Source organism: Rhea pennata, chromosome 3 (assembly GCF_028389875.1).
Source record: "Rhea pennata isolate bPtePen1 chromosome 3, bPtePen1.pri, whole genome shotgun sequence".
NCBI lineage: Eukaryota > Metazoa > Chordata > Aves > Rheiformes > Rheidae > Rhea > Rhea pennata.
Window position 1 is genome coordinate 46913427 of NC_084665.1, and position 25277 is coordinate 46938703.

The 25277-nt window shown below is 36.2% G+C and overlaps 1 protein-coding gene across 5 annotated transcripts in view; it reads left to right on the top strand.

The window, feature by feature from the left end:
* The window catches only part of FAM120B (family with sequence similarity 120 member B), an 85435-nt gene that overhangs the window by 14693 nt on the left and 45465 nt on the right, over positions 1–25277 (top strand). For all 5 annotated transcript variants that reach the window (XM_062572222.1, XM_062572224.1, XM_062572221.1 and 2 more), the window contains exons 4-6: positions 6840–6935; positions 13697–13869; positions 17136–17228. In XM_062572222.1, coding sequence (XP_062428206.1) covers positions 6840–6935; positions 13697–13869; positions 17136–17228 — 362 coding nt within the window. The remainder of the gene's footprint in view (positions 1–6839; positions 6936–13696; positions 13870–17135; positions 17229–25277) is intronic.

Consider the following 25277-nt stretch of genomic DNA (forward strand, 5'->3'; position numbering starts at 1 on the left):
AACTTAAGTACCTGACTTCCTTCAGCCACTGCAGACTGAAGTTGTACTATAATAGGAAAGAAAATAGGAAAAAGTGAATAAGAGTTTAAATAGTCATTTGGAAAGAATAATGAAAAGCTCAGCAGTAATCATGCACATCTGTCATTTTTCATTTTTCAGCCCACTGCCTCTAAAGTTTGGGGACAATTATAACTTAGTTGGGTTTTGTTTATTCCTCTAAGCAGCAGGATATTCATTGATGTTCTCAGGAACACCCAGAACCAAAACTTCTAATTAACCATTGTCACTGGGCAGGGTGGTAGCACAGATTTGCATTTTTGTTACAGCATTTGTAGTAGTCGGATGAAGATTAGGTTTGAATTGCAGAAACATTAATTTAGAATCTTAAATAAAATGATATCTGGACATGAAAGATGTCTTTTAAGAAAGTGATGTTGCATAAATCCACAGATAACACATAGTATTGGTTCTCAATTCATACTTCAAATTCCAGGTGCAGATGGCTACAAATAATTTTCTAAAGTAAATCATGGTGAACACCCCCAATCCATTACCCCTCTAAAATGGTAGGTAGAGTATGTCTGTGTGGCCACCCGTAATAAATCTGCATTTTTAGTGGATATATCTACCACTAAGTGTTTTAACCACATCACTTCTTATTAGTGCATAGGTTGATGTTTTAACCCAGTTGCTACTAGGTGAAGAAAGTGGACCATTATTCAGACTCTGTATGGAAATTCATAAGTAAACATCAGCATTACTTCTCATGAATTTGCTCGTAGAGCTACAAGGAGGTAGTGTCCTTTACCAGTTTCCTTCAGATGGAGTAGACTGGTTTTTATAATTTAGTAAGGGGTAGTGTGGGAAGAACTTGCCTAAGGATATGTCTACACTGCATACTCTAGTATAATGTAGAATTACTTTAGGTTAGCATTAAAAAAGAACTTACTGGAAGGAGTCAACCAATTAAATTAGTCCTTGTGGAATCTACTGTCACTGTGAAACAATTGCCAGTATAGCTCATTTACAGCTAACTTGGCTAACTGTACACAGTGTTCCATTTTGCAGTGCAGATGTATGCATGGAATCAGACTGCACTGAATATATCACACTCAACTTTTTAATTCCTTAAGATCCTTCAGTTGCAAGATTCCTGTCTTGGAGACTGACCTCTTCACAAACATTTTACAGTTTGTAAACCTGTTTATTTACTGTTGATAGGGATACCAAAGCAGCCAACATTTTGTAAAACTAATAATAACAATTTTTATTAAGAACAAGTTAAAAACTAGTATGAACTGCTTCCTCTACCCTGAAACAAGAAGTTGTTAGATTTGAATATTTAGGTTGAGATTTTCAAAGATACCAAAGGGAACTGAGAATCAATAGGAGCAGGATGTCTTCACACTCCTTGAAATCACCTGCCTAGACCATGACACTTTGTCTGAAGCCATAGTTTGGTAAGTATTTGTTTTTTTGGCAGTGCTGGTGTAAGCACTTCTCTTGCACAGCCACTCATTTCATCCCCTGTGCTACCTCTTGTGCTGGTGCAGCTACATGGTGACCTAGATGGAGAAACTGATCTCAGTTAAAATAGCCCTCTCTGTCCTTCCTGGCTTTTCTGTCATTAAGTTAGGTTTAAACTGAATCAGTTACCCTTGCTGCTGGATGGAAGAAGGGAGAGCAGGAGATGTTGTCTACCTTTACTTCAGCAAGGCTTTTGACACTGTCTCCCATAAGATCCTCACAGGTAAGCTGAGGAAGCATGGGCTAGATGAGTGGACAATGAGGTGGTCTGAGCACTGGCTGAAAGGCAGAGCTGAGAGGGTCGTGATCAATGGTGCAGAGTCTAGTTGGAGGCCTCTAGCTAGTGGTGTTCCCCAGGGCTCAGTACTGGGTGCAGTCTTGTTCAACTTATTCATCGTTGATCTGGATGAAGGGACTCCTCAGCAAGTTTGCTGATGATACCAAACTGGGAGAAGGGGCTGATACACCAGAGGGCTGAGCTGCCATTCAGAGAGACCTGGACAAACTGGAGAGTGGGGTGGAGAAGAACTTCATGAAATTCAACAATGGCAAGTGAAGGGGTCTGCACCAGTACAAGCTGGCAGCTGACCTGTTGGAAAGCAGCTCTGTGGAGAAGGACCTGGGAGTGCTGGTAGACAATAGGTTGAGCATGAGCCAGCAATGTGCCCTTGTAGCCAAGAAGGCTGGTGGTATCCTAGGATGCACTGGGAGGAGTGTTGCCAGCAGGTCGAGGGAGGTGATCCGGCCCCTCTACTAAGCCCTGATGAGGCCACAGCTGCAGTACCTGTGTCCAGTTCTGGGCTCCCCAGTACAAGAGAAACATGGAGCTACTGGAGAGTCCAGCGTAGGGCTACAAAGATGATTAGAGGACTGGAGCATCTGTCTTACAAGGAGAAGCTGCGAGAGCTGGGCCTGTGTAGCCAGGAGAAGAGAAGTCTGAGAGGAGATCTTATCAATGCCTATAAATACCTGAAGGGAGGGTGTCAAGAAGATGGGGCCAAACTCTTCTTAGCGGTACCAAGCAACAGGACAAGAGGCAATGGGCACAAACTGAAATACGGGGAGTTCCACATCCGAATGAGGAAGAACTTCGTTCTTGTGAGAGTGACAGAGCACTGGAACGGGTTGCCCAGCAAGGTTGTGGAGTCTCCTTCTCTGGAGCTGTTCAAGGCCCGCCTGGATGCAACCCTATGCAACCCTGTCTAACATGCTCTAGGTGACCCTGTTTGAGCATGGGGGTTGGACTAGATGGTCTCCAGAGGTCCCTTCCAACCTCAACCACTCTGTGATTCTGTGAGTCTGGTTCTTTGGCCCGCCACAAAGTTGTTGAGATAACTGAGGGAATGGCACAGAGTGGCAATGAGCAAATCAGTGGTTGGGTAGTTAACAATGCTGCCGAGAGAATTGTTCAGGGAGCTATACCTTTAGCTGTGATGTGGGATATATTAAGCATGTGCATACCTTTACTCAGTGATGTGTTACTAGAATCAAAGCCTTAATTTGACTCTTAAAGAAATAAATACAGCTTTGATGGTGATCTTGAATAACATGTTTATGTACTTTTAAAATATCTTTATAATTATTTGAGATAGCTCTGTTTGTTGAGTAGAATATTGCATGGAGTGATATATAAGCTCTCATCTTTAAGGATCTTTCCCAGAATAACAGTACTGCTGGAAAAATTTAAGAAGGAGCGAAAAATAATGGTGAATAATGGTCCTGTGTAGCATCTTGATAGGCCTGCCAAGCTCGCGTTTTTTGTGTGTGTAGTGAAGAGTTCAGAACAAAGCCAACAGTTTTTGGAACTAGCTCAGTCCATGGAAGTACCTGCACCTGCATTACTGTTGCCAATTAGGAGGTTATGTAATGTAGCATAAACATGGGGTGAACTCCTGGAAGTCCTGGAATCACGCCTAGTTCTACGATTAGCAGGCCAGACTGACCCTTGCTTTGATACTGTCAAAACCAATCCATTAGCAGAATTTTTGCCAGATGTCACCAGTGACCACTCAGTAGGGCTGGCTTTGGTGTTTTTGTAGAGGAGCATCCATAAGGTAGTTTCCAGCGGTCTGAGTTTAGTGTTAGAATTTGCTCAGACTGATGGGCAGTGCTCATTCACAGATTATTCAGAATCTATTTAAACAAAGGAAATGCTGCCGTTAAGTTTCAGTGGTGATATTCGGAATGTACATCATGGAAAAACGTTTGAGAAAGGAGCCTGGGATTTTTTTAAGAGATGTTTCTGTGTAGGGAGAGTTAACATTTAGTAATCATGTCTACATTTTGTTCTTGCTATCTCAATGTGCTATCAGTTTGCAAGACCTTCCTCTCAGCTATATTTTTTGCGACTTTTTATATGAATAGTCCTGCTTTTGTAAGTAATGGAGTCTGATTGTGAAAAGTGCTCAGCTGATGTAGGTGCTGCATCCTGTACCAACATTTACATAGATTAAAACCACAATGCTAGAAGTTTTCTGTTAACTTTTTAGTCTACTTGAGTTCAGTGGACAATGTAAAAATAGTATTTCACTGGCATTTGGAATCAAGTGACATTTTAATAAGTTGTGTGAGCTATGGAACCAATTAAGAATGACTTCCTCCTCACCAGTTTCTTCACAGCAAAACTTTTATTCCCATGCCCCTTCCTAGTATCCTCCTAACTTTTCCCCTTGTCCACAGAACCTTCTTCCAGCAGTATATTGAGTTGCAATATATTGAGTTCCCAGTCATGCTTCTCTATTGCCCCCTGCTCTCCCCAAATCCGATCTCCCTCTTTTTTTCAGCCCTAGCTTTTCCACTGCTGTTTATGTATTCATTGGCCACCCAGTGCTACCAGATAAAACAGGCAGCTTGATTTCCCTGCATTTCCTTCAGTTTGAGCATTAATAGGCTTCTTCTCTCAGCTGAGCCACCAGTTTCTTAAAATGTTTTGTAACTTAAAGCATTTGAAACATTTTCTCAGTCCAATTTAGTTGAAACAGAGCAGTGGGTTCATGAGTTGAGTAAAGGACAGACCTCCTAATTGTATAAGCTTTGCTTCCTTAAGAAGCCAAGATAGTGTGGGAGGCCGAGTGAGCTAACTAGGCTGAGCAATGCAGAGTAATTCACTTAATGAATCTTAAAACAGAATGCTAAAACATCAGAAATCTTTCTGAAAGTGACTTTGGGCTATTAAATTGGAAGTTCTTGTTAATGAAATTACATTATCCTAGACAATGATTTATAATCAAGATGTGAGACATTTCAGCTATTGGAATGTGCCATTTTAGGGATTTTTTTTTTGATTTTTTTTCCTCAGTGAAGACATTTTTCATTTTATTCTTCATGTCAGCAATTCCCAAGCAGTGAAGCATGGAAAGCCAGGTGCAGTGCTGTCCCTCAAAGTCCAACTGGTGGCTCTTCAGTGCCTTGCCTTTATTAGGAGTTTGTGTTGCAGGTCCATGGGTAACGAAGGAGAGAGAGGTAGGGTTATAAAATAGATGATGTTCTGTTATTTTTCCCCTGCTCATATCCCTGATATTAGTGCTTCATCTGAGGAATTTCTGCCACTGAACCACAGTCGCTCATTTATGCCAAGAGTCATTTCAAGAGTTGAACTATGAATGGATCAGGAAATTGATATAACCAAAGGTTTGATTGTGGAGAGGGAGGGTGTTGGAGGGATTGATTTTGTTTGTTTGTTTTAGCTGGATAAGGTTTTTGGCCAGGGTTCCCACTGTGGTGTCAGAAATACTTGTGCATCATAGTGTAGGGTGATGAGAATTGATGGTAATGTTAGTACAACTGAAGCACCAGTGTCTTAAAACCAGCGACTTCAGCACTGTGAGTCTTGGCTGCAAGGAAATAGAGATGCAGTTTTGTGAATTTGGAAAGGGATAAGGGAAGAAAGGGAAAAAAAAATCAGCTTTGAGATTTGCCTAGAAAAGATTTGAAACCACTATTCCAAGTGTCCAGGAGTATCTGAGTCTGTTTACTTCATACTATTTATCAAAGGAGTGGAAATTTAAGGTACTGTGACATGGTTATGATAAAAAGCAAAATCTGCTCAATACAGACACATCATTTATAGCAATGGTAACTCACAGTTTCTGCATTATATTAGGGAAGGCATCTGGTTATGGTCTAAATACTTCAAATTGGATAGACTTCATTTCAAAAATCCTTAACTTTTTGAGGTGTTTTTGAGTGTATTCCCTTTTGGAATTTTTAAAGCGTCAAGTATAGGTGCAGTAACAAAGAGAACATGTAACCATTTCTGCCCTGAATGTATTTGTAATATCTAGAAAAACAATCCAACCTATCAAGATAAGTGGATGATATATATCAATATGCTGGAATGAATGCTATGCAAAGAAAGGAAGAAACCTATATCAAATATGGATGTTTTATTTGGAGAGAATGAGAACATAGATAGCCTTCTTCATGCAATGTAAATCAAATTTGATAATTGGCTACACTCTCCTACTCTTGTCCTCTGTGTGCCCCCTTGCTACAGATAGATTCTTTAAGTGGAACATTCAGAGAAGTAAAGTAGCCAGCTTCATTTAGATATTACTGGGAGCTGAGCTTTAAAGTTACTATGGAATAGGGAGAGTGTGGCTCAGGTAGTGAAACTTCTAGGTTAATAGATACCTTAATGTTTACTTAAAGGAGGCAGGTTGGAAGGGTAGGAAGCCACTTGAGCTATTATGCATACACAGTCCCTTTATACCAGATAAAAGGTCTGGAACAACGTAAAAGGGCTCTAAAAATTTCTGCATCTGACTGTGGGATGACTCCATTGCTGTCAGCTTTCAAATAGATAGCCATCAAGATCTACAATAAAGATTTTGTCTCAAACTCTGACCCAGGAAGTATCAAGGCAAGTTGGGAGGAGGATTATATTAAAGACTGGCTGCACATATTACAGTGGGACACCCGCAGGAAGCTGAGGTAGCTCATGCAGGACCCTAAGCTACACCAGATGCCTCTGCAGCTGCCTGAACTGCCTCAAAATGTGAGGGTGTAAAATTGGCTGAAAGCCATTCTAGAATGCTTTCCAAAGTTTCTTTTGCTTATATTTTTGGCTGTAATTCCGAACTCTGAACTTGTGTTTATAGTACATAATACAAACTCTATTCATTTGTTCTGATGATATGTCGTAAAGATACTAAAACTAATTTTTCTTGGTTTGTTTTTAAAGAAGCTAAGAAAACAGTCATTATGAAGTGCTTTCTATTACTTTAGAATCCTGACCACCAGTGCTTCCAACTTTTATGCTAATGTCAATACATATGTTTGATTTATTGACCCAATCCTCTCTTTTTTTTTAGATGGAGCCTCTCCTTTGGTAAAAGAGTGGTTTGTCTATTTTGGAAATCCTCTACAGCAGCTGGAGCTGGTACAACCTATACAGCCTCCTGTTCCAGGTAGAAATAAAATATTCATTGAAACCTGAACTGACACAATGATGTCCCTAAAACCAGGTTATAAAATCCGTCATTAGGTATTTGATCTGGAATCTGAAATGATTGTGAAGAGCAAGGAATTAAAGTTGGAATTTCTACATGTCTTACAAATACACAGGGCAATTAGATGCAGTAGGATTCAACTTTGAACTATGTTATTACTGTGTCTCATTAAACCCAATGCTAATTCAAACATCAGTTCTAAAAAGCAAACAATTATTTAAGGGTTCTAAACACTGTACCAAGGCCAGGCTAAGTGGTGTGAAGAGCCATATTAAAATTCTTCTGTTGTGCTGTTTGAGAAAATCTGTCAACAGGATTGAAGGAGAAAATAAAAAAAAAAAGGTCATTTTTAGATCACCTGTAACACCTGCAAAAAAGAATCTAACTTTCAGTGAAAAAATAATTAGGCTATCTGTGTCTGTAAGTAAACTCTCTTCTACTGTCTTAAGCATCACCTGTTTTGAATATTTTTACTGTATTTACTTCCGTCTTCTATTAGTTCTCTTTTCCCTTGGTAAAGGACACATTCATGCACATCTTACAGGATTCAGTATTGTGAGGAATGCATTTCATTTGTAAGCAAATACTTTACACTTTAGTTAAAAGATTGGTCCTTGTATGTGTCAGTCATCTTTTGATCACTAAATTGTATCATGCTATACCAGTTTTATGATAGGAAGTAAAAGATTCCACGTTGGTTTTGTATTTCAGAGGGAATTCATAAAAGCAGTTACTGTGCTGATTTGTCTGTGCTGTTGTATTCTTAACCCCTCTGTCTTTACTCGCATTGTCATCTCTCTACCTATTCATTAACAGGTGGATTAGGAGTTCAAATGTTTTTACTCTTTCATATGAAATGTATTAGTTTTGTTGATATACACTACCATTGATATCTTATTAGGAAAAATGGTTATCTAACTGAATTTGAGAGAATTCACTAGCAGTTTTTCATGCAGTACATAGAGGTTTTGGTAGCAGTCCTTGTTCTGGTCTAGTCTAAATCTCTTCACTTCTTTGTTGTGAACAATATATGAAGTTGATGCTTTCCGTTTCCCACTTTCCCTTCTTCTTTGCTAGAGATTGATTTAATACCTATTTGATTCTAATTATCTAAGATTATAGGAAATTGCATTTGTTAATGTATTCTAAGATTATATGTTTATCCTAATGTTTGAAACTTACCTGTTTAATGAGAGTCTTCAAATTCAAGGACGAAGGAAAAGTTATTGGTCTTCAATAGCAACCTTTTTCAAACTCCTTTTGAAAGTAGCTGTATCTGGGAAGAGTTGAGTTATGTAAACAATGTACAAACTTGCTTTCATATCATACACAGTAGTTTCACTGTCCACTGTCCATTTCACCTGATGTTATTGAGACGGATTATTATTAACTATTAATTTTCCAAATGGATATGAATACATGGAGCAGAAATAGATTGGTCTCTGTTGTAGAACTGTTTTATTTCAGCATGCAGTGCTCCAGTATATGGGAGCATGCATTTATCAAACAAACAAACAAAAGCAAAAGAGAAACTAAACATAAACCGTAGCTATGTGTGTTACAAGAAAATGCAAAACTACGCCAAATGTAGCCTCAAATTCTGTTCGAAGCACTCCTGCTGAGGTGATCCACTTAAAGAGCAGGGGTTTGATTACAGTAGGTATAAACATATGTAATCTAGTTTTAAGTTAACTCAGCTTGCCTCCAGACAGCAAGAGAGCAGTAGGAGCATGGAATCATCACCTGAGTAGGAACTCAAAGTCCTGGCTAGATGTGAGAACCCTATACTGGGGCCATATTTTTGAATCCTCACTCCTCATGGTCCCTCAGCTAAGTTTGCTTCAGACGCAGTTATATTTCAGTTTGCATGGCAGATATACTATACTTATGTTTGTGAAATTTTCCTTCCCAGGTAATATACTACATTCTTCCTTTGCTGAATAGGAAATACTTAATGCCATCCTCTCTGGTTCTGCTCTACAGATACGCACACAGAACCCACCTTCATATTGACAATAAACAGGATTTAAAATCACTGTGAGTTTGTTTGTTTATAGCAACTACAAAATAAGAGTTTATAAAAACAGCATCTTCTGAGCCATAATCTTTACTAACTCAATAATGAAAGGCTGTTCTAGCAGGCTATTAAAAAAGGGGAGGAGAACTCCTAGCATGTATTTTTAGTGCTCTGTTGTCATTCCTTCAGCGAACAAATATTTTTCTAAAATTTTTGCAGTCCATATTTGTATGCCTTACATTCGCTCATGCATCTTTTATTTTCCACTGCCTGACTTTGTAATTCACCAAATAAGGTTCTCAGCAGCACATCACATTTTTCAGACAGGAATCTTACTTAGAGCTAAATTTAAAGAAATTGTTAGGAAGTTAGAGTTCAAAACCATGAATCAGGGTCAAGTTACTCAAAAAATGAAAAGAAATCTTAATAACGATTATTTGAAAAATCACAGGTACATTTAATCTGGGAGAGTCATTTTTTATCTTTGGGGGGAAAATGGTAACTCCATCATCATACTATTTTAGAAATGTACTGAGAATATGTGGGAAATCTTGACTGTTGAAGTTGATTTGGATTGAAACATCTGAAGAAAGAGTATGTGATGTGAATTTTGAACTGTAATCTACATTACTATAAATACTAGAAATTTCTTATTGATCTTAAAAAAAATTCCCACTGAAATGTGCAAATCTTTTCTGTGTATAAAACAGTAGAACTGTCTTGCATCTGAAAAGCTTGCAGGTGATAGATTGAACATTAGTTTTTTTTTTTGTTTTGTTTTGTTTTTTTTAAGGAACATCAAATCCTAAAGGCTACAAGGTGGTAGCTTAAAATATATTTAAAATATAGTGTGTATTACACATACACATTTTTCTCAAGACAGAATCTTCTGATTTAGCACTTGCAGGAACTTTCTCTGTCTTTCTCCCCCGCTCCGTCTCTCCTTTCTGGAACGTTCCCTTTTGTTAGAATGAGTGTGATCTTGATGTTTCCCACATATTGACAGAACACCATTTAAAAAGTTGATAAAACATCTCTGAGAAATTAAATCTGTTAGAAGATCTGTGATCTAAGAAAATGCTATTTAACATCCTTATGTTGTGAGCATAACTGATCTGTTTGATATGATATGTTTAGCAAGCATGTGGTTTATTATGGAGCAGGAGGAAGTCTTATAGTCTATACTGGAAATGTATGGATTTTGCTTTTCATTTTATTTCTGAAAATGTGTATGATATTGTAGCTGAAAGTGCACGCCAGTCTCCACATACTGTAGGAGTCTGGATATACTTTCAGTCTTCTAACGATTGTATCTTACAGGGACATGTCATGAGTATACTCATTTTCAACTGTCTTCTGAAAGTTTCTTTGATGTCTTGCCTGGACATGATCCTGTCTAACATGCTGTAGGTGACCCTGTTTAACCGGGGCAGGGGGTTGGACTAGATGATCTCCAGAGGTCACTTCCAACCTCTACCATTCTGTGATCCTGTAATGTTCAGTTTTAATTGGTGTTAAGAGTTCATGGCATCTTTAAATTGGCCAAAACTGTTGACAAGTTAATGTTGAGCAGTGAAATGTTCTATTACAGCTGTTAGAAAATGAAAATTCAGTAGTCATTATTACTTCAAACAGATATGAACAGTCAATATTATAAATGAATATCTATGTGCAGTATGATTATCTGACTTAGATTGGTATGAATGTGAAGATCACCTTTGTATAAACATAGAATTTAATGTTATCACAGTATTAATGCATTCCACAGCTTTTGCATACATTGCATATTGATAAGTCAGCTAATGAAGTTGACCAAGTTAAATCAGTATCTATATATTCACTTGAAGTACTTTTGTTTTTCAGGGTGTTTTCCACATGATCATGTATTTAAATGTATGCATTAATAGAAAAAAATAAATGGATCAATAATTTTTCTTTCACTTGTTGGCTATCCATTCGGGAGCTTAGAAAAGCATTATCTCTTGACATATCCTTAGAGATTCTTGTGATACTGTCCTTCTAGGAGGACATAAGGATTATGTACATATTCCTGAACACAGTTTCTCACACAGTTCTGTGCATATTGAGGATAACCATAAGTGTATGTAGTATTTAGTGCTCTCTCTGTAATAAATAGGAACTCCTATTTGTTACAACTCTTTAGAGCAGAAATGTAGATTAGAGATGAAGTGTTTTGTTCTGTGTCTGTCCATTCTGTTACTTAGTTTTGTTTTTCTGAAGTGAAGCTAGTAAATATTCAGATGTATCCAGAAAGTAAATTATTTCTCCTCCCTATCCAAATAAACTCTATTTCAGGAATGTTTTCTAATTGCTGTTAAAGTACATAGTACAGATATAACCAGAGCATGTAACTGGAGCAGAGAATTGGTTTTTAGGTCTACTGTATACAAATCTTAGCTCTGTTGTTGACTGAACGTATGGTCTTAGGAGGGTCATTAAACTTAAGTGAATTTTTTTCTTCATTGTATTTTTCATTTAAGGGTTAATGTAACAGCTAGCTCTTGGGTATGACATGGAATTTAATTACTGTAGAATGTATTGAGATCCTTGCCTGAAAATACTGCTTTTGGAACATACCAACCAAAAGGAGATAGTGTTAAATTTCCTTCCCCAGAGCAAATAACTCATAACTCTTTAGTACCTCTTTTTCCCAGGCACAAGTAGATGTTGTTTCTGAAAGTATAAGAAACTGTTTATAGAAGAGATCGTTTGAATTTTTTCTTGAGCTCTCTCAATATAGATATGCACATTTTCATTGTGCTTCTTTGAATGTTAATTGTAAGAAGAGCTAGTGAAAGTGACGCTTCATGTTTTAAAAAATATTTATTTTTTGTCCAGCAAGATTGTCTCCATTATTGCTGCAGTTAGTAGTATTACTCTGAAGAAAGAAAATTTTCTATTATTAGATTTACCCCTGGATGCAGTTCCTTCAAAGAAAAAATTGTACAGATGGACGAGAATACTATTCTTTATCTGATTCTTAAGAGTATCTCTTCATATGCAGCTGATGGAAAACCTTCTGGAAAGCAGTAGACATCAAAACTAGTTTTTTTTACACTTGTGAAAACTGTCTCACACTTTTAAGTTACTTAGCTTTGATAAGAAAAGTTGTCTTTGTTTTAGTTTTATATATATTTGCTTTGTTTTGCCCCTTGGAAGACAGTCTTTCTCTCTCTCTCTCTCTCTCTAATGCAGTAATTACTAGTACCAAAAACAGTAATCTGAGTTTTATAGTGCTGTCAGTACTGACTCTCTCACTGACAGTGTCAGTGATATTACTAACCTGCATTTCTAACCCAAATCAATCTACCAGTATTTTTTAAAATATATATATATTTCCCTATAAAATAAGACTAGAAACTTCCAGATTCTTTGGTAGAACTGCAAGTAGGTCTTTACATAACTGCAACTTTTGGTGGGAAAGTTAGCTGTAAAAATAGTAAAACAAGCATCTACCAGGGAAGTGAAGAAAGAAAATGCTAGAGGACTTGCTTTTTAGTTTCTCCCTCTCTGTAGAATTAGTACCATTTGGTTAATGGGCTTTCTGTGCTAAATAAACATCATCTATATAGATCTCAGCACCTTGTCACTTTAACCATTTATTATCACCAAGTGGTCCTAACTGTGGACTACAGCTGCTGCATGTCACAAAACAAGAAAAGGTGTTAACAAATGTAGCTTAATTAGTCCACATTTAAAATTCACACCTCTTTTTATTTAGCTACAGAAGCAGCAGTGTTTTATAGTAGGAATCTATCTTTAATTGGGATTTTTAAGCCTAACTGGCTAGCTGTTCTGTTATTTCACTCTCATTAGTGTTTATTTTGATAAAGGATTTAATGTAATTTAGATGAGGAGCAAATCTTATATTTGTTCACACATGTTGCAAGTTGGGAGATGGCAACATGGAGTAAGTATTAAGACTTAAATTTAGACACATTGGTGAATAGTACTGTGGAAAAGCCCCAAAAGATGTATTATGTGTAACTGATGACAGTTCTTTTGCAAGTGTTTGCAATAATGTTTCATACTGTAGCCTAGGGAATACAAAATACTAGATAGCCTTGATTTTTGTTCCCAGATTTGCTAGTGGACCTCCTGCAGAGGAGTAATACTTGCAGAGTGCTCTGTGGAGAGTGACTGCAACCCCTGGCTTTGCCATCAAATGCCCTAAGTGGCCAGTTTGTTCCTTAAAGTAGGCAGTGATGAGGGAGCCAATGCCAGGATCTTTCCACAAGCCTGGATATGTCAATATGTCAGCTGTAGGAGGAAGGGCAAAGATACAGATACTCTTTTTTTTTTTTTTTTTTTTTTTTTTTTTTACTTTTAAATTACTATTTTGATCACTCTAATCTCAGTTTAATAATGCTCTGAGTCCTCAAAGGGAAGGACACAATTTTAGATAAACTTTGTTCTTGCAAGGGGTTAATGTCTCCTGTCTCAAAGTTGTCTATGCTGTTGTAATAAATGAATTCAGCCCACTGTGTACAACTTGTTTAGGTTACAGGCCTTTTGTTGTTAATTTTTTCTTGCATGCCAGTTTTTGTCAAATTCATTTCATTTTCACTTCGTGATCTTTGCAAGTTCCATGAGCAGATCCATTGTTTCCTTTCAGATTTTAATGAGGAAGGCATGTTTTATCTTGCTGCTGCCAAGATAAAATAATGGATTTCTTTTATAGGTGGAGCACCTAGCTTGAAAACACTGTGGTTTGCCAAAGGACCTGATGTGGAAAAGCAACGGTATAGTACATTTTTAGCATGCTTTCACATTCAGGACATGATGGAAGAGCTCCAAGCTCTGGAAGCACCTGTTGCAGGATTCTGCTGCTTGCTGACGTATCTTGTCCTGCAGGTAACTTGAATGGTTACATGTTCTGTAGCTCTCTGCCTCTAGTCAACTGTTTCTTACTAGCCTGTTCATGATTTTTCTCTTAATCTTTGCTGTAGGCATAATTGATCAAATATAATAGTACTAAATTACAGGATTTTTAATTACTCCATTTAACATGAATCATCCTGTATAAGAAAATATTTCTATTATTTAATAGTACATCATAACTTTCATGTGCTCATGACAAACTGCCCCTTGGCAGTTTAACAGTCAGTGTCAATTGCCCCCTTGCCCCTTTTGGGACCTGTCTGCAAATTAAAGTGTTTCCTTCATGTCATCAAAAGAAGACTCCTCTCCTCCTCTCAAACCCCACAGGTGACTATGCAGGCTGTGCAAACAGACAATATAAATATTTAGTCAGCTCTCACTACTTTTTCACACCACCTTGTGAAGCTACTTGGTTTCAAGCCAGAATTGAGGATACGTCTGTGATCATTAAGTTCTGAGTAATAAGGAATCATTAGGTAGTAGTTCTGTTATAATTCCAAACATTTGGCAACCTACAGACTACTTCAGTTGTACTCAAAAGGAATGCAAAATTAAATACAATATTCATTCACTATTTATGTTTCTAAGGTATTTAATACCTTGTGTATACTTGCTACCTTTCAAATGGTGATTGCACAAGTAGATTTTCCTCTGTCAGGATAAGAAAATTACAATGCTTTTATCTAATTTGGTGAGCTCTTGTTGCACTTTTTTTACACTGAATAGCATTTTATCTTCCATAATTTTTGTTCAGACCTCCTGTTTCCCAATAACAGATTTATACTGATGCGTGACACAGGAACACAAATTCTCTCTAATTTTTTCTTTCCTTTCCTTTCATATATGTTTACTCAGATGGTGCACTGTGGAAGTTTATATGTGAATTCTACATTATAGATCAATAGCTGATCAATAGCTCCTTTTTTTTTGTAGTATTTGTATAGCAGAATATTAATGGAAAAATTTTTAAAGATGAAACTCATTAAACATAATTTCATGCCCTGTGGTTTCAATTCCACAGGATACATATCACATACTTAGTTTTAAACATTGTATTTGGATGTATTTTGACTATTTCATTTATTTATCATGGTATCCTCTACACCCTTTTATACCATGGTTACCAAATTATCTGAGAAGGATTTGTTTAGTAGGATTAAGAAGAGGGATGGCAAGATAGGACACCTACAGAAATGGGGATTTACTGAGCCTCAGTCACAGCACATTGGTAAAATGAAAAAGAGAAAACCTCGTAGAGATATAATCTTCAGAAGTTAATATCCGATGGCTAATGTAAAAAAGAAATAGTTTGGGAGCTCATGTCTTCAGTAAGAAGAATAGCAGAGAGATCATGCAAAAGACTCAGTTTGCTAGAAGTTTTTCCATGACAGAGCCAGTTTCAGCAGCATCTATTTTATTTTTCTGATTCTCTTTTACTGTCTGAGTTGCATTGATACAATATACCCTGTGAACCAGACTAGGTAACTGATTTGGATTAAAAATGTTTCTCACTGCTGGATTGTGTTTAAATTTGATAAGGTCTCTAATCTTGTCCGTTTGTTTTCTTGGTACACTTGAGAGGAAAACATGAGAGCAAGAGTAAGTGTCAGCAACTGCCAGTGAGCTGGCAGTACTGCTTCCTATAGCTATTCTATAGCTGAAAAAGCAATGCTTGTCTAACTGTTGCTTAATTCTTGTCCATATGTTATACTTTAACCTTGCGTTTGTGTTAGAGAGTAAAGATGGATAGTAGCCCCCAAAGGTGATTGAAGTTTAGCAATTTTAGATTTCCTTGAGCAGGCTAAAGTCATTTAGATCATAATCTGATGGCAAAATAAACCTATTAACAGTTCTGTTACTTATCATCTAATGTAACCTAAAACATAAGTTTTTGCAAGGACTATAGCATATTGATCAACCTGTCTGGCTTCATCAAAATTTGTGTTTGTTTATTTAATGTAAAAATTCAGATAAATTTTTTAAAGAGAAAAAAAATCCCATCAAGCAATGCTTAGCCGCATAAACAAAAAGTGGCAATTTGAAAAGTAATCTTTTCAGCGAGGGTACTGCTCAAATAAAAATATTGAGAAAATAATAAAATAATAGTTCTGTCTTTAAAAATGGGATGAAGGAGTGAATGAGATCAGAGAGCAAACTGTGGAGTCACCAAAGGAAGGGGAAATTGAAACATTTATTTTGAGCTGTTACAGTTTTGGAAGAGAGCTGACAATGGGAGTGTGATAATTCACCTTGTTAGGATACTAAATAAAGTATTTGAAAGAAGTTTTTTGACATGCTGCTTTTTTCACATTTTTGGCTGTTCTGCTCTGTTGTAGGCATTTCTTCATTTTTTATTGATTTTTTTATTACTTTTACTCTCCTTTTTTTCTGTCACTTTGTAATTTATAATATGCTTCAGGAAAAAAATGTAAGAGATTGTAATGGGATATGCATAATATTTCCTGAAACTCAAACGGTTGAAAGGAAGACAGTACAGAGTTTTAGGTATCCGTTTAACTGTACTCTAATCACAGTGTACTGCAATCCCACAGTGCTCATTTCCATACCCTCAACTACCTACCCTCAACTTTCAAGTGATGCTGAATTATAATGCCAATATGGATTTCACTTAGAGTCCTCTGTACAGCCTCAACAATTGTAACAGATATTCAGTCTTGAGGCACATGTATAGTTTATGGTTATTGTGCTCTTATAGAAGCAAATGATCAGAACTGGACTGATACTGTTGGGGAATCAGCCCAGCTGTTCTAGAGACATTATCTTTTTCCTGAGGTAACCATTTGGATATGTAGGATCTTGGAATACTATTTCACAAGAGTAAGTACCTCTGTTCTCCCTTTTGTGACAGTATTTGAATCTTATTAAATTGATTTAGAATTTTCCTCCGTATTTTCTCACTTGAGCACTTTAGGTTTTGTTTTCTGTGTAGTTTTGAATTAGGTTACATTCAGTATGTAAGCTAAAGTAACTAAAATAATCCAGATATGTTTTTTTAATCCTGAAATTTAGTTTGAAATACAAAGATAAGTAATTGAAATGTTTCAGATTATTTTTTAGGTTTTCAAAAGATATCCATGTAAACATTTGAAAGAAATCGTAATTGTCATCATATCCTGGCAGTCAAATCAAGTGTGGTATTCCTAAAGAGGGGCCAATTTTCAGAGAGTTTCTTCTCAGAGCTTGCAGATAATGTTTTATTTTTTTCATCTCAATTTTAGGTCAACAGCCTCTCTCTGGAGGACTTAAATGCATTTGTGGCACTCGTACTCTGCCTCAAAGGGAAGGTAGCTGCTCAGCTGGCAGGTTTGCAGGTATTGACTGGAATAATTTAGTAATATAAAATATTCATGATAACTTTGGGATAAATGAAATACAATTTTATTTTGGGGGATTCTTCTGCATTAAGTTTTTTCAGATACGGGAACTGAGGGTAAAATGTATAGGCTCTTAATGTGCTACACCTTGTATGAATTTTACATATGTTAATTATGTAAAAAATTAAAATGAAAAGGACATTTTCTCTAATGGTTGGAGTCCTAGGGTTAGGGAATTACAGTCTCAGTTTTCTTCCTTACTTAGCTTCCTGACTTCTAGCTGATAGAAAATTTTGATGCTGAATCCTGTCTTGCAACATTTCTTCATTCTTTTTTCCTGAAGAGGGATAGTGTTTCAGAACATAAGCTGCGTGAAAATCACTTCAATGAATAAAGTTTGATATTATTACTTGTATGAAAATATAACCCTTTATGAAAAAAAATGGTTGTTGCCTAATATTGCCCACTATTGTGAAGACCTTCTTTTAGATCATTCTGTCCTGTGATATTGAATAACAAAATTGTTTTGATTTTTTTCCATGTTGGTGTTAACTAGTTTACTTGGATTTTGTGATTTGTGGATCAAACTTCTAGCAGTGTTACAAGTAGGGTATAATATTTATTTGTTTTTATTATAGAGGAGTAGGAGGGAGTGAAAACTTAAGACAGTAGAAGCTCTATGAATTATGTAATCACGGATGTTCATGGAATCATGTAAAGGGGTAGACTGCCTATATGAGCGATCAGTTAAATTAAGTAAAGATCATCTTGTGAAATACGAATTACAGTAGTGTATCAGTAAAGATTATCTAACATTTATATGGTTTTCTAGAATCTTCAGTTAGATCTGGGACCAGATTGTAGATTTTGAAAAAAATATTTAAAGATACTGACAGTGATTAAGAATTGTGTATTGTGCCATTGGTCTTCTGTACTGTGGACTGATAATTGCAGAGGAAAATCACATTCACTTCAATATGCTGAGTATTAAAGAGACTGAAAGATGGAAGAATTCTTGAGTCTGCTTACATAGTTGTGCCATTGGCTTTCAGTATGGTTTGGGCAAATTATTATCATTTCAATACTTTCAGTATTTTCATTTGCAAAATGACTGTCACAGTTCTTACCATGTAACCAAGGGGGCCTGTGAGATTTTTTTTTAATAAATATTTTTAAACTGCTTTGGACTCCTTGCATAAATAGCACATAGGAGTTTTATTCCATTTTGTTTTATGGTCTTTTTTGCGAGTAAATTATTTTGATGACTCTTCTAACTTAATTGTTAAGATTCAGATTTCCTGACTCCCAGTTATTTGGCAGGGGTTACATTTTTTATTAAAGCAAATATGTGTTTTTCTCTTTCCTTTCTTCTTAAAACCACACATGGAAAAAAAAGTTTCTTAGATGATTATTGCAATGGGATCACCTAAATGGTTCCTCTTGCATATCTAATATGCAAAAGTACTTCCAAACTAGTAACATCAGATAGTATTTGTAGTGTTGGCAGTGAACAGCACAGATAGATTTCATGTCTTAGTTACTGACTAATCACTCCAAATTCAAGTTCCTATTTAGTGGTGAATAGGGTGTTTTTTGTGTTTGGCTATTTGAGCTTATTTAAAAGTAAGGGGAGGGGGGTGAGAAATGGGTGGAACTTTATTCTATCCTCATTCTGAAAATCTTGTTTATATTTCCAGGGAATTCTCTGTAACTTTGAATAGGCCATGTTACAGTTTTAAAAGTCTTTTTTATTGATAGAAAGGTAAATTAGCCACATCTGTCATTGTTCATTGTTTTGACCAAAATGACCAAATTTCCCAAGGTGGTGTGGTTCTAATTTCATTATTTGACTTATTCTAACACATTAAATCCAAATGCATGTTAATTTCTTCAGAATTCATCACAGATTTGTTCTATTGCCAATCAAATGTTAGGTGTTTGTAACAAAAAGAAAGTGATGAGATGAAGGTAATATGAAAAAAAACCCCAAAATATAAGATTTATTCATATGTAGAGGACATTGCACATAATGGTGTGCAGAACATGGAGAGTATCATTATTTTATCAAGTTTGCTGTGGCAGTCATTCAGTAAAAGCACAAAGAAAGCCAAGCATAAGCATGAAGTTTTGACATATTTTGTTTAAAAGTGTGCTTACAGGTACTTTTATGTAGGTTTCTAAAGTGCTTAGAAGTTAATTCTGTTTGAATTAAATGTCTTTGAGTGCTTCATTTCGGTTGTGGTTCTATGGGGTTATAAAACGGAGTTTAGGATACCTAACATTGCATCAAAACACATGAGATTGATGCATAATGTCTTAACAGCAGTCACTGCTAATTCAGAGTTATTTGCAGAATTTTGAAGCTTTTTCCTGCAGACCAGCTATTGTAGGTCAGGTATTGTCTCCTCTTTCATAACTGACACAGAACAACATGAAGCATGAGGTTCATATTAACACTATCACGCACTCTGCCAAAGTGGAGAGTAGGATGTTGGAGTTCAGTTATGGGTATTTGGGCAGGTACTTTCCAAAGTTACATCACCCCACTGCTCGTATAAGCACTTCATGCACTGACGTATAATCCCTTCTGCGGTGCAAAATACCAAGAAAAGGCTCACATAATGCAGTTGAAATTTCTGTATTTCTTGTCATTTAACAGAGCACTTTCTTGACTTTTTCTATTAAAACTCATAGTAATACCTTTAGTAGTAGTTAGAGCCAGAATCAGTTGATTCTCTGCACAGAATAGTGAAGAAGGATTTTGGCCTCTTTCCCTTCTGAGGTTGTGAACAGGTGAATAACAATTTCAGAACTTCCCTTATTACCTTAAAATCACATATTTTGATGCCTTGGATCTCCCAGTGGAAAACAGTTACTGTCTCTGGTTTGTATATATCTCTGACTTGGCAATCTACATCAAAGGATGATGATAGGTATATTAGTTGCCATACAGCTGCTTTTTTTTTCTTCGTATGTAAGTCACCTGTAATTTTACAGTAGTGGAAGTGGCAATTAGAAGATCCGTATGAGGTTAGTCTCACAATAAGAAGGGTAAAAGGTGGATTGTTTCTCCTATCTGTGCTTCTGAAATTATGATGTGTAGCATTGTCCTGTGAGATTCTTCAAGGAAGGGCAGGAGACTAAACTGATAGAATATCTTATACAAATACTCTAACAATAATCATTGATCAATAATGTAAGTATTCTGAGAACTGTATTTCAAGCAACTTTCATTTTCAGGATTCCATCCCTGAACAGCTAAAGCTGATTTTACTCATTACTATGCTTATTTAATAGTTTTAACAAAATTTAATGTTACCCTACTAACTCATGTTATTTTAATAGATATTAAATAGATTATGAGTAGGTATTTAATAGCTTACTTTTCTAGATATTTATTTTTAAAATCAATAGTAGATCCAAGTGCAAATGAATTAGACTAATACAGAGATAAGTTTAATTTATGGGCTTTATAATAGGAAAAAAAAGTTTAATCTGTTTTCTGTAATATTTCTTCTCCACTAAGAAGTTAAATGTGATGCCTAGAAACAGCTTAGTAACAAAGCTTTCAAGGAAGTTAGATTAAACCTATTTAGAATCTGCTAAATGTTATGGAGCTGTTAGATCATTTGCAGTTTTGGACTTAACGCTGTATTATTTTAAATGTAGAAAAAAGTTTTACTTCTTATAAACAATTCTGTGAAGAGTGCTGTGATTTGACCAAAATAATGTGGCTCCAATTCTGCAGAACAGTCCATTAGCAAATGTGCTTTAGCAGAAGAAAATTTAACTTCTACTGTGAAGTATGAGAGAAAAAGCAAACAGAGTTTGTTCTTCTCATATGGTGAAGAGATCGTTCTGTTCTTTACTTCCAAATCTGCTTTCTGATCCATATTCTGTAGTCAGTGAGATCCATAAACCCACAAATTCATGAAATGGAAATATCCATGGTTTGAATAAAATGGGTTAAAGCCATAAAAACTATGGTTTGTCTCAGGCTGAAAGCAAGCAGGCTGTGGATGTAGAGCTAAAATGCAAATTAAATATTTATTTTCTGAGAATAACAGTGTTTGTACATGCAGATTTGATTATTTTTCAAGATCAGTGGTTTCAGAATACAAAAAGTGCACATGATAGGCAAGAGCTTTTATACATTATTCTTAAGTTTTTTTTCTAGTGTCTTTGTGCCCCCCTTATATGGTATATAAACATTCTGCTTTGCACAAGCCTCCCATCGAGCTTGTACATAAGGTCAGAATTAAATTTTGGACCCCAGGTTGCCTATTTCCCTTCTTTCTATTTTAATCTGGTGAGTGGTTTTGGCAAAAAGCCCAGAGCGCCATCAGTCTAACTTTGCAGCCATTGTAGAGAAAAAGAGGCACCAGCAGTCATGCTTGTTGTGTTGTTTCTATATTGTGCTGGCTGTAGTTGTTTACAAGTGCAGTTGTAGGTCATCTTCCACCTGTAACGCACATGAAATACTGTCCAAACAAGAGGGGTTGCAATGAATTATAAAAAGAAATAAATTTCTTTTAAGATTTTTCCAGATACATGAATGTATGAAAAAATTATTTTGGAGATAGAAAGCTGTGAATCACATATTTTCTGAAAGTTGTGGCCAAAAGTGAGCTGAGAAAATTTGGTTAAAAAAGAAATACACATGGAAATTGTCAGGTGAAATTTGCATCCTCTTCTGTGTATTTTAAGTGCTTTTAAAAGTGAAATGCCAGTGAGAAAATACGAATCAAAACTTGTTAAAATCTGAATCCTTTTTTTCTATGTATATTCTTTTAGCTTTCAGAGTTCTGTTTTATTGTAGTGAATGATTTCCCTTGATAACATACTACTGTCAAAATGATATTTCACAGAAGCAGCAGATGCATGGGTGGACATATATGGTACTTTCTACTGGAATTTATGGCACTGGAACTATTTGTAAGCTCTTTAAAGCTCTGCTATAAAATAGCTGGTTATACCAAAATATCTACTTTGGGATAATTACATCTTTTGTGCTACTTATAAAAGGATCAGTTTGGCTGTGTATGAGGTATAAGAATGTCAGACATTGAAAATGTGCTCCTTTAGTTCTTCAAATGCTATTATTAAATCATTTATTTAGAAAAGATGACTGATTTGAAATTATTACAGTCATTTTAGATCTTAAAAGATAAGTCCCAGAGAGTCTTCACAGCTCCACTGTAAATAAGCTTCCACAGAAAATATTAGCAAATATTACTTAATCAGCTTTTGAAATAACTAAAAAACACCCAGCGAACTGCTTTGACAGGCAGAAATAGCTTTAGCAAGAATTGCAATGCTATGTGAGCTCCTAATATTTTCTGTTGTGCAGTGCCATGGAATCAAAGTTAACTTGCTAATGCTATTATATCAATATTACATAAGATATTTTTCTGTGAATATTTTTCTAAGGGATATTTAGCCTCATTCATGCAAAAAAGCAGTATGTTTTACAGTAGTCTGTAGTCCCTCTTAGAGTCCCTCAAATTTCAGAAGAGTATTGCTAGGTATATTTTGTACTTCTAAGCTCAAAATTTTTTCCATTGCCACCCAAACAGAAAAGTACAAACCCCACCCTGATCCGAACATACCAGATTTTCAGTCTTTCGACCTATTTGGCAAGCCAAACCACATTTGTCAACACCATTAGATGTGATACTTTTCAGACAAACTCCAAATAGAGATAAACATTTTTCAAAGTGTAATTGTTAAAAAAAGAAAAAAAAAAAAAGAAAAAATCTACCCAGGAAAAATCAAGCCAGTTCTGTGTTTCTTTATTATGTCTGTGTGCCTTCTTCCTCAGAAATACTTGCCTAGAGTCTAACTGAATTGAGGAAAACATAAAATACAAGTACGAATACTGTAAAGATCTGCTGGATAAACCCCTCTTACTTATTTAGGACCTGCTTCTGTGATGCAATTCAGTATTAACTGAAGTGGAATCTTAATGCACTTCCAAATGCTTTCCTGAATCAGGGCTTTATATCCTCATAAACTTTGGATCTGTCAAAAGCATTTTTAAAATGATAGGTGAGATTGTAAGTGGGGAGAGAGTTGCAGTGATTTACTGATTTTGGCATTACTTGCCAGCCCATTCTCTCATCCGTGGTCTTTAGATTTTTGTGGTGCTTTAGGCTAATCTGGAACAGAAATGCAATAGTACGAGCTGTGATTTCAAGCTGAGATTGGTTCAGGCCCTCTTTAGCCTCAGAAATCAAGCTTTCTTTTCATCTCTTCAAGATAGCCTTAAGTGAATTAGTCCGAATAGAAGCAGTTAAGTTTTAAAGTAGCTATATTAGCTTTGTTTTTAAACATTCAAAAAAAGATTAAATGATTAATGAAGGGTACGTTGCATCAAATGAAGACAGTAAGACCAAGAGTCCATTTATCTTGCTAAAGTAGTTCAAAACCTTTGACATTCCCCAAAGAAATTCAGAGAATAGATAGTTTCACTTTAGGAACCCTGCTTATATTAAATATTAAGATTGAATGTATTCAGCTTTCCATGCTGTACTTTTCTTTTAATGACTGTGTTTCGGTCTCTTGGGCCTACATGCCTACTTCAGTGTGCTGCCTTTGTACTGCAGAACCTGTCTATTTATTTTTCTTTAGTGACTTTGAAGCAGTGGATGTGGGTCTCCCATTCTGTTACTGAGAATTGTCTTGCACTCACTTGCACAGATCAAATAACTGTGCAAATATGATTGTATCGCAGGAGCTTAAGTTACTTACTGTTTACAGTATTTGTTAAAAGTCCAGTCCAGATCTCTAGATCTGTTACTATTTTCAGCATTATTTTTTGGAATTCTAAAGAATTTCAAGTTCTCTTTTTCATGTTACATGGCCAACTGACTCTAATTTTCCTTTCTGCTGTTGGTTCATAAACATGTGAAATATCCTTAGGCCAGCATATCCAACTTTCAGACAAGACTGTTGTTTTTTTCTCTCTTATTTTCTTCTTTATCTATTTGGGTATGTTTATTAGTATTAATAGAGACCATTTTCCTGGACATTTTTTACATTTGACAGAAGCGTGAGTATGAGAATTCACATAGTCATCCTGAGGTAAAAACTATCTACCTTCTGAGAAAAATATGTTTATTTTGTTGTATGCAATTTGCTTATGGAGAAAATATTTTTGAGCAAGCTTGTTAAAATGGGGGATTTATCTTCCTTTTTGTGAAAGATGATCTTACATTTTTTCTTAACTGTATGAGTTTATTCTGCTTTCCTGGGAGTTTTTCTCTTTACTTCTCTGTAGCTTACTGTTAGCCAGGTGTACAACAGCAAGCAAATAGTGGCAGTGTTTCAGTTGTAAACTGCTTTTAGCTGTTAAATAGCTTAAAGAATTTTTAGGGTGTTTAGGGTAAAAGACACTCTGAAATTTTAGATAACAGTTACTGTTACTTTTTAATCCATGCTCAGTAATATTGCAGAAGGGGAAATGTAGCTCTTGCTAGCAAGAGTAATAAACTCCTCCCAAAACTGACAACTTTGAAAAGTCAGGGACAGCTTTTTACAGGAAGGAAATTATTAATTTCTGGCATCAACTGACATTTTCCTGTCGGGTTTTGCATTGATCACAGTATACATTTACTCATAAGACAAACAGCTGTCATTTCCTTGCATTACATTGTGTATTAAAAGGAGCAAGCAGTACCTGAGGCTGGAGGTAGTGTTTGCCTGGCATGGGTAGGGCTGCTCCCTGCTGCCTGTACGGGCTGACCTGTGTCCCCATGGGCAGGTGGTGCACAGTGGCGGGTGCCTGGGGAGAGAAGGGAGCTGCTGTGCCATCAGGAAGCAGCAGCACGCGAGCACCTGCCTATCATCTGCTCAGGGTTGCCTGCACCTGCCCGCATGGGCCTGTCACACCTGAGCAGGAATGCACGCTGCACATCTGTCTTGTCTTTCCCTGCAGAAGCAAATGGCTATGTGTAACTTGGGAGAAGCAAAAATGTTTTCTGAAATGACCTAATGAGCCATTTGTAGGTGGATGGAGAAAGAAGATAAACTTTGTAGGCATATAGT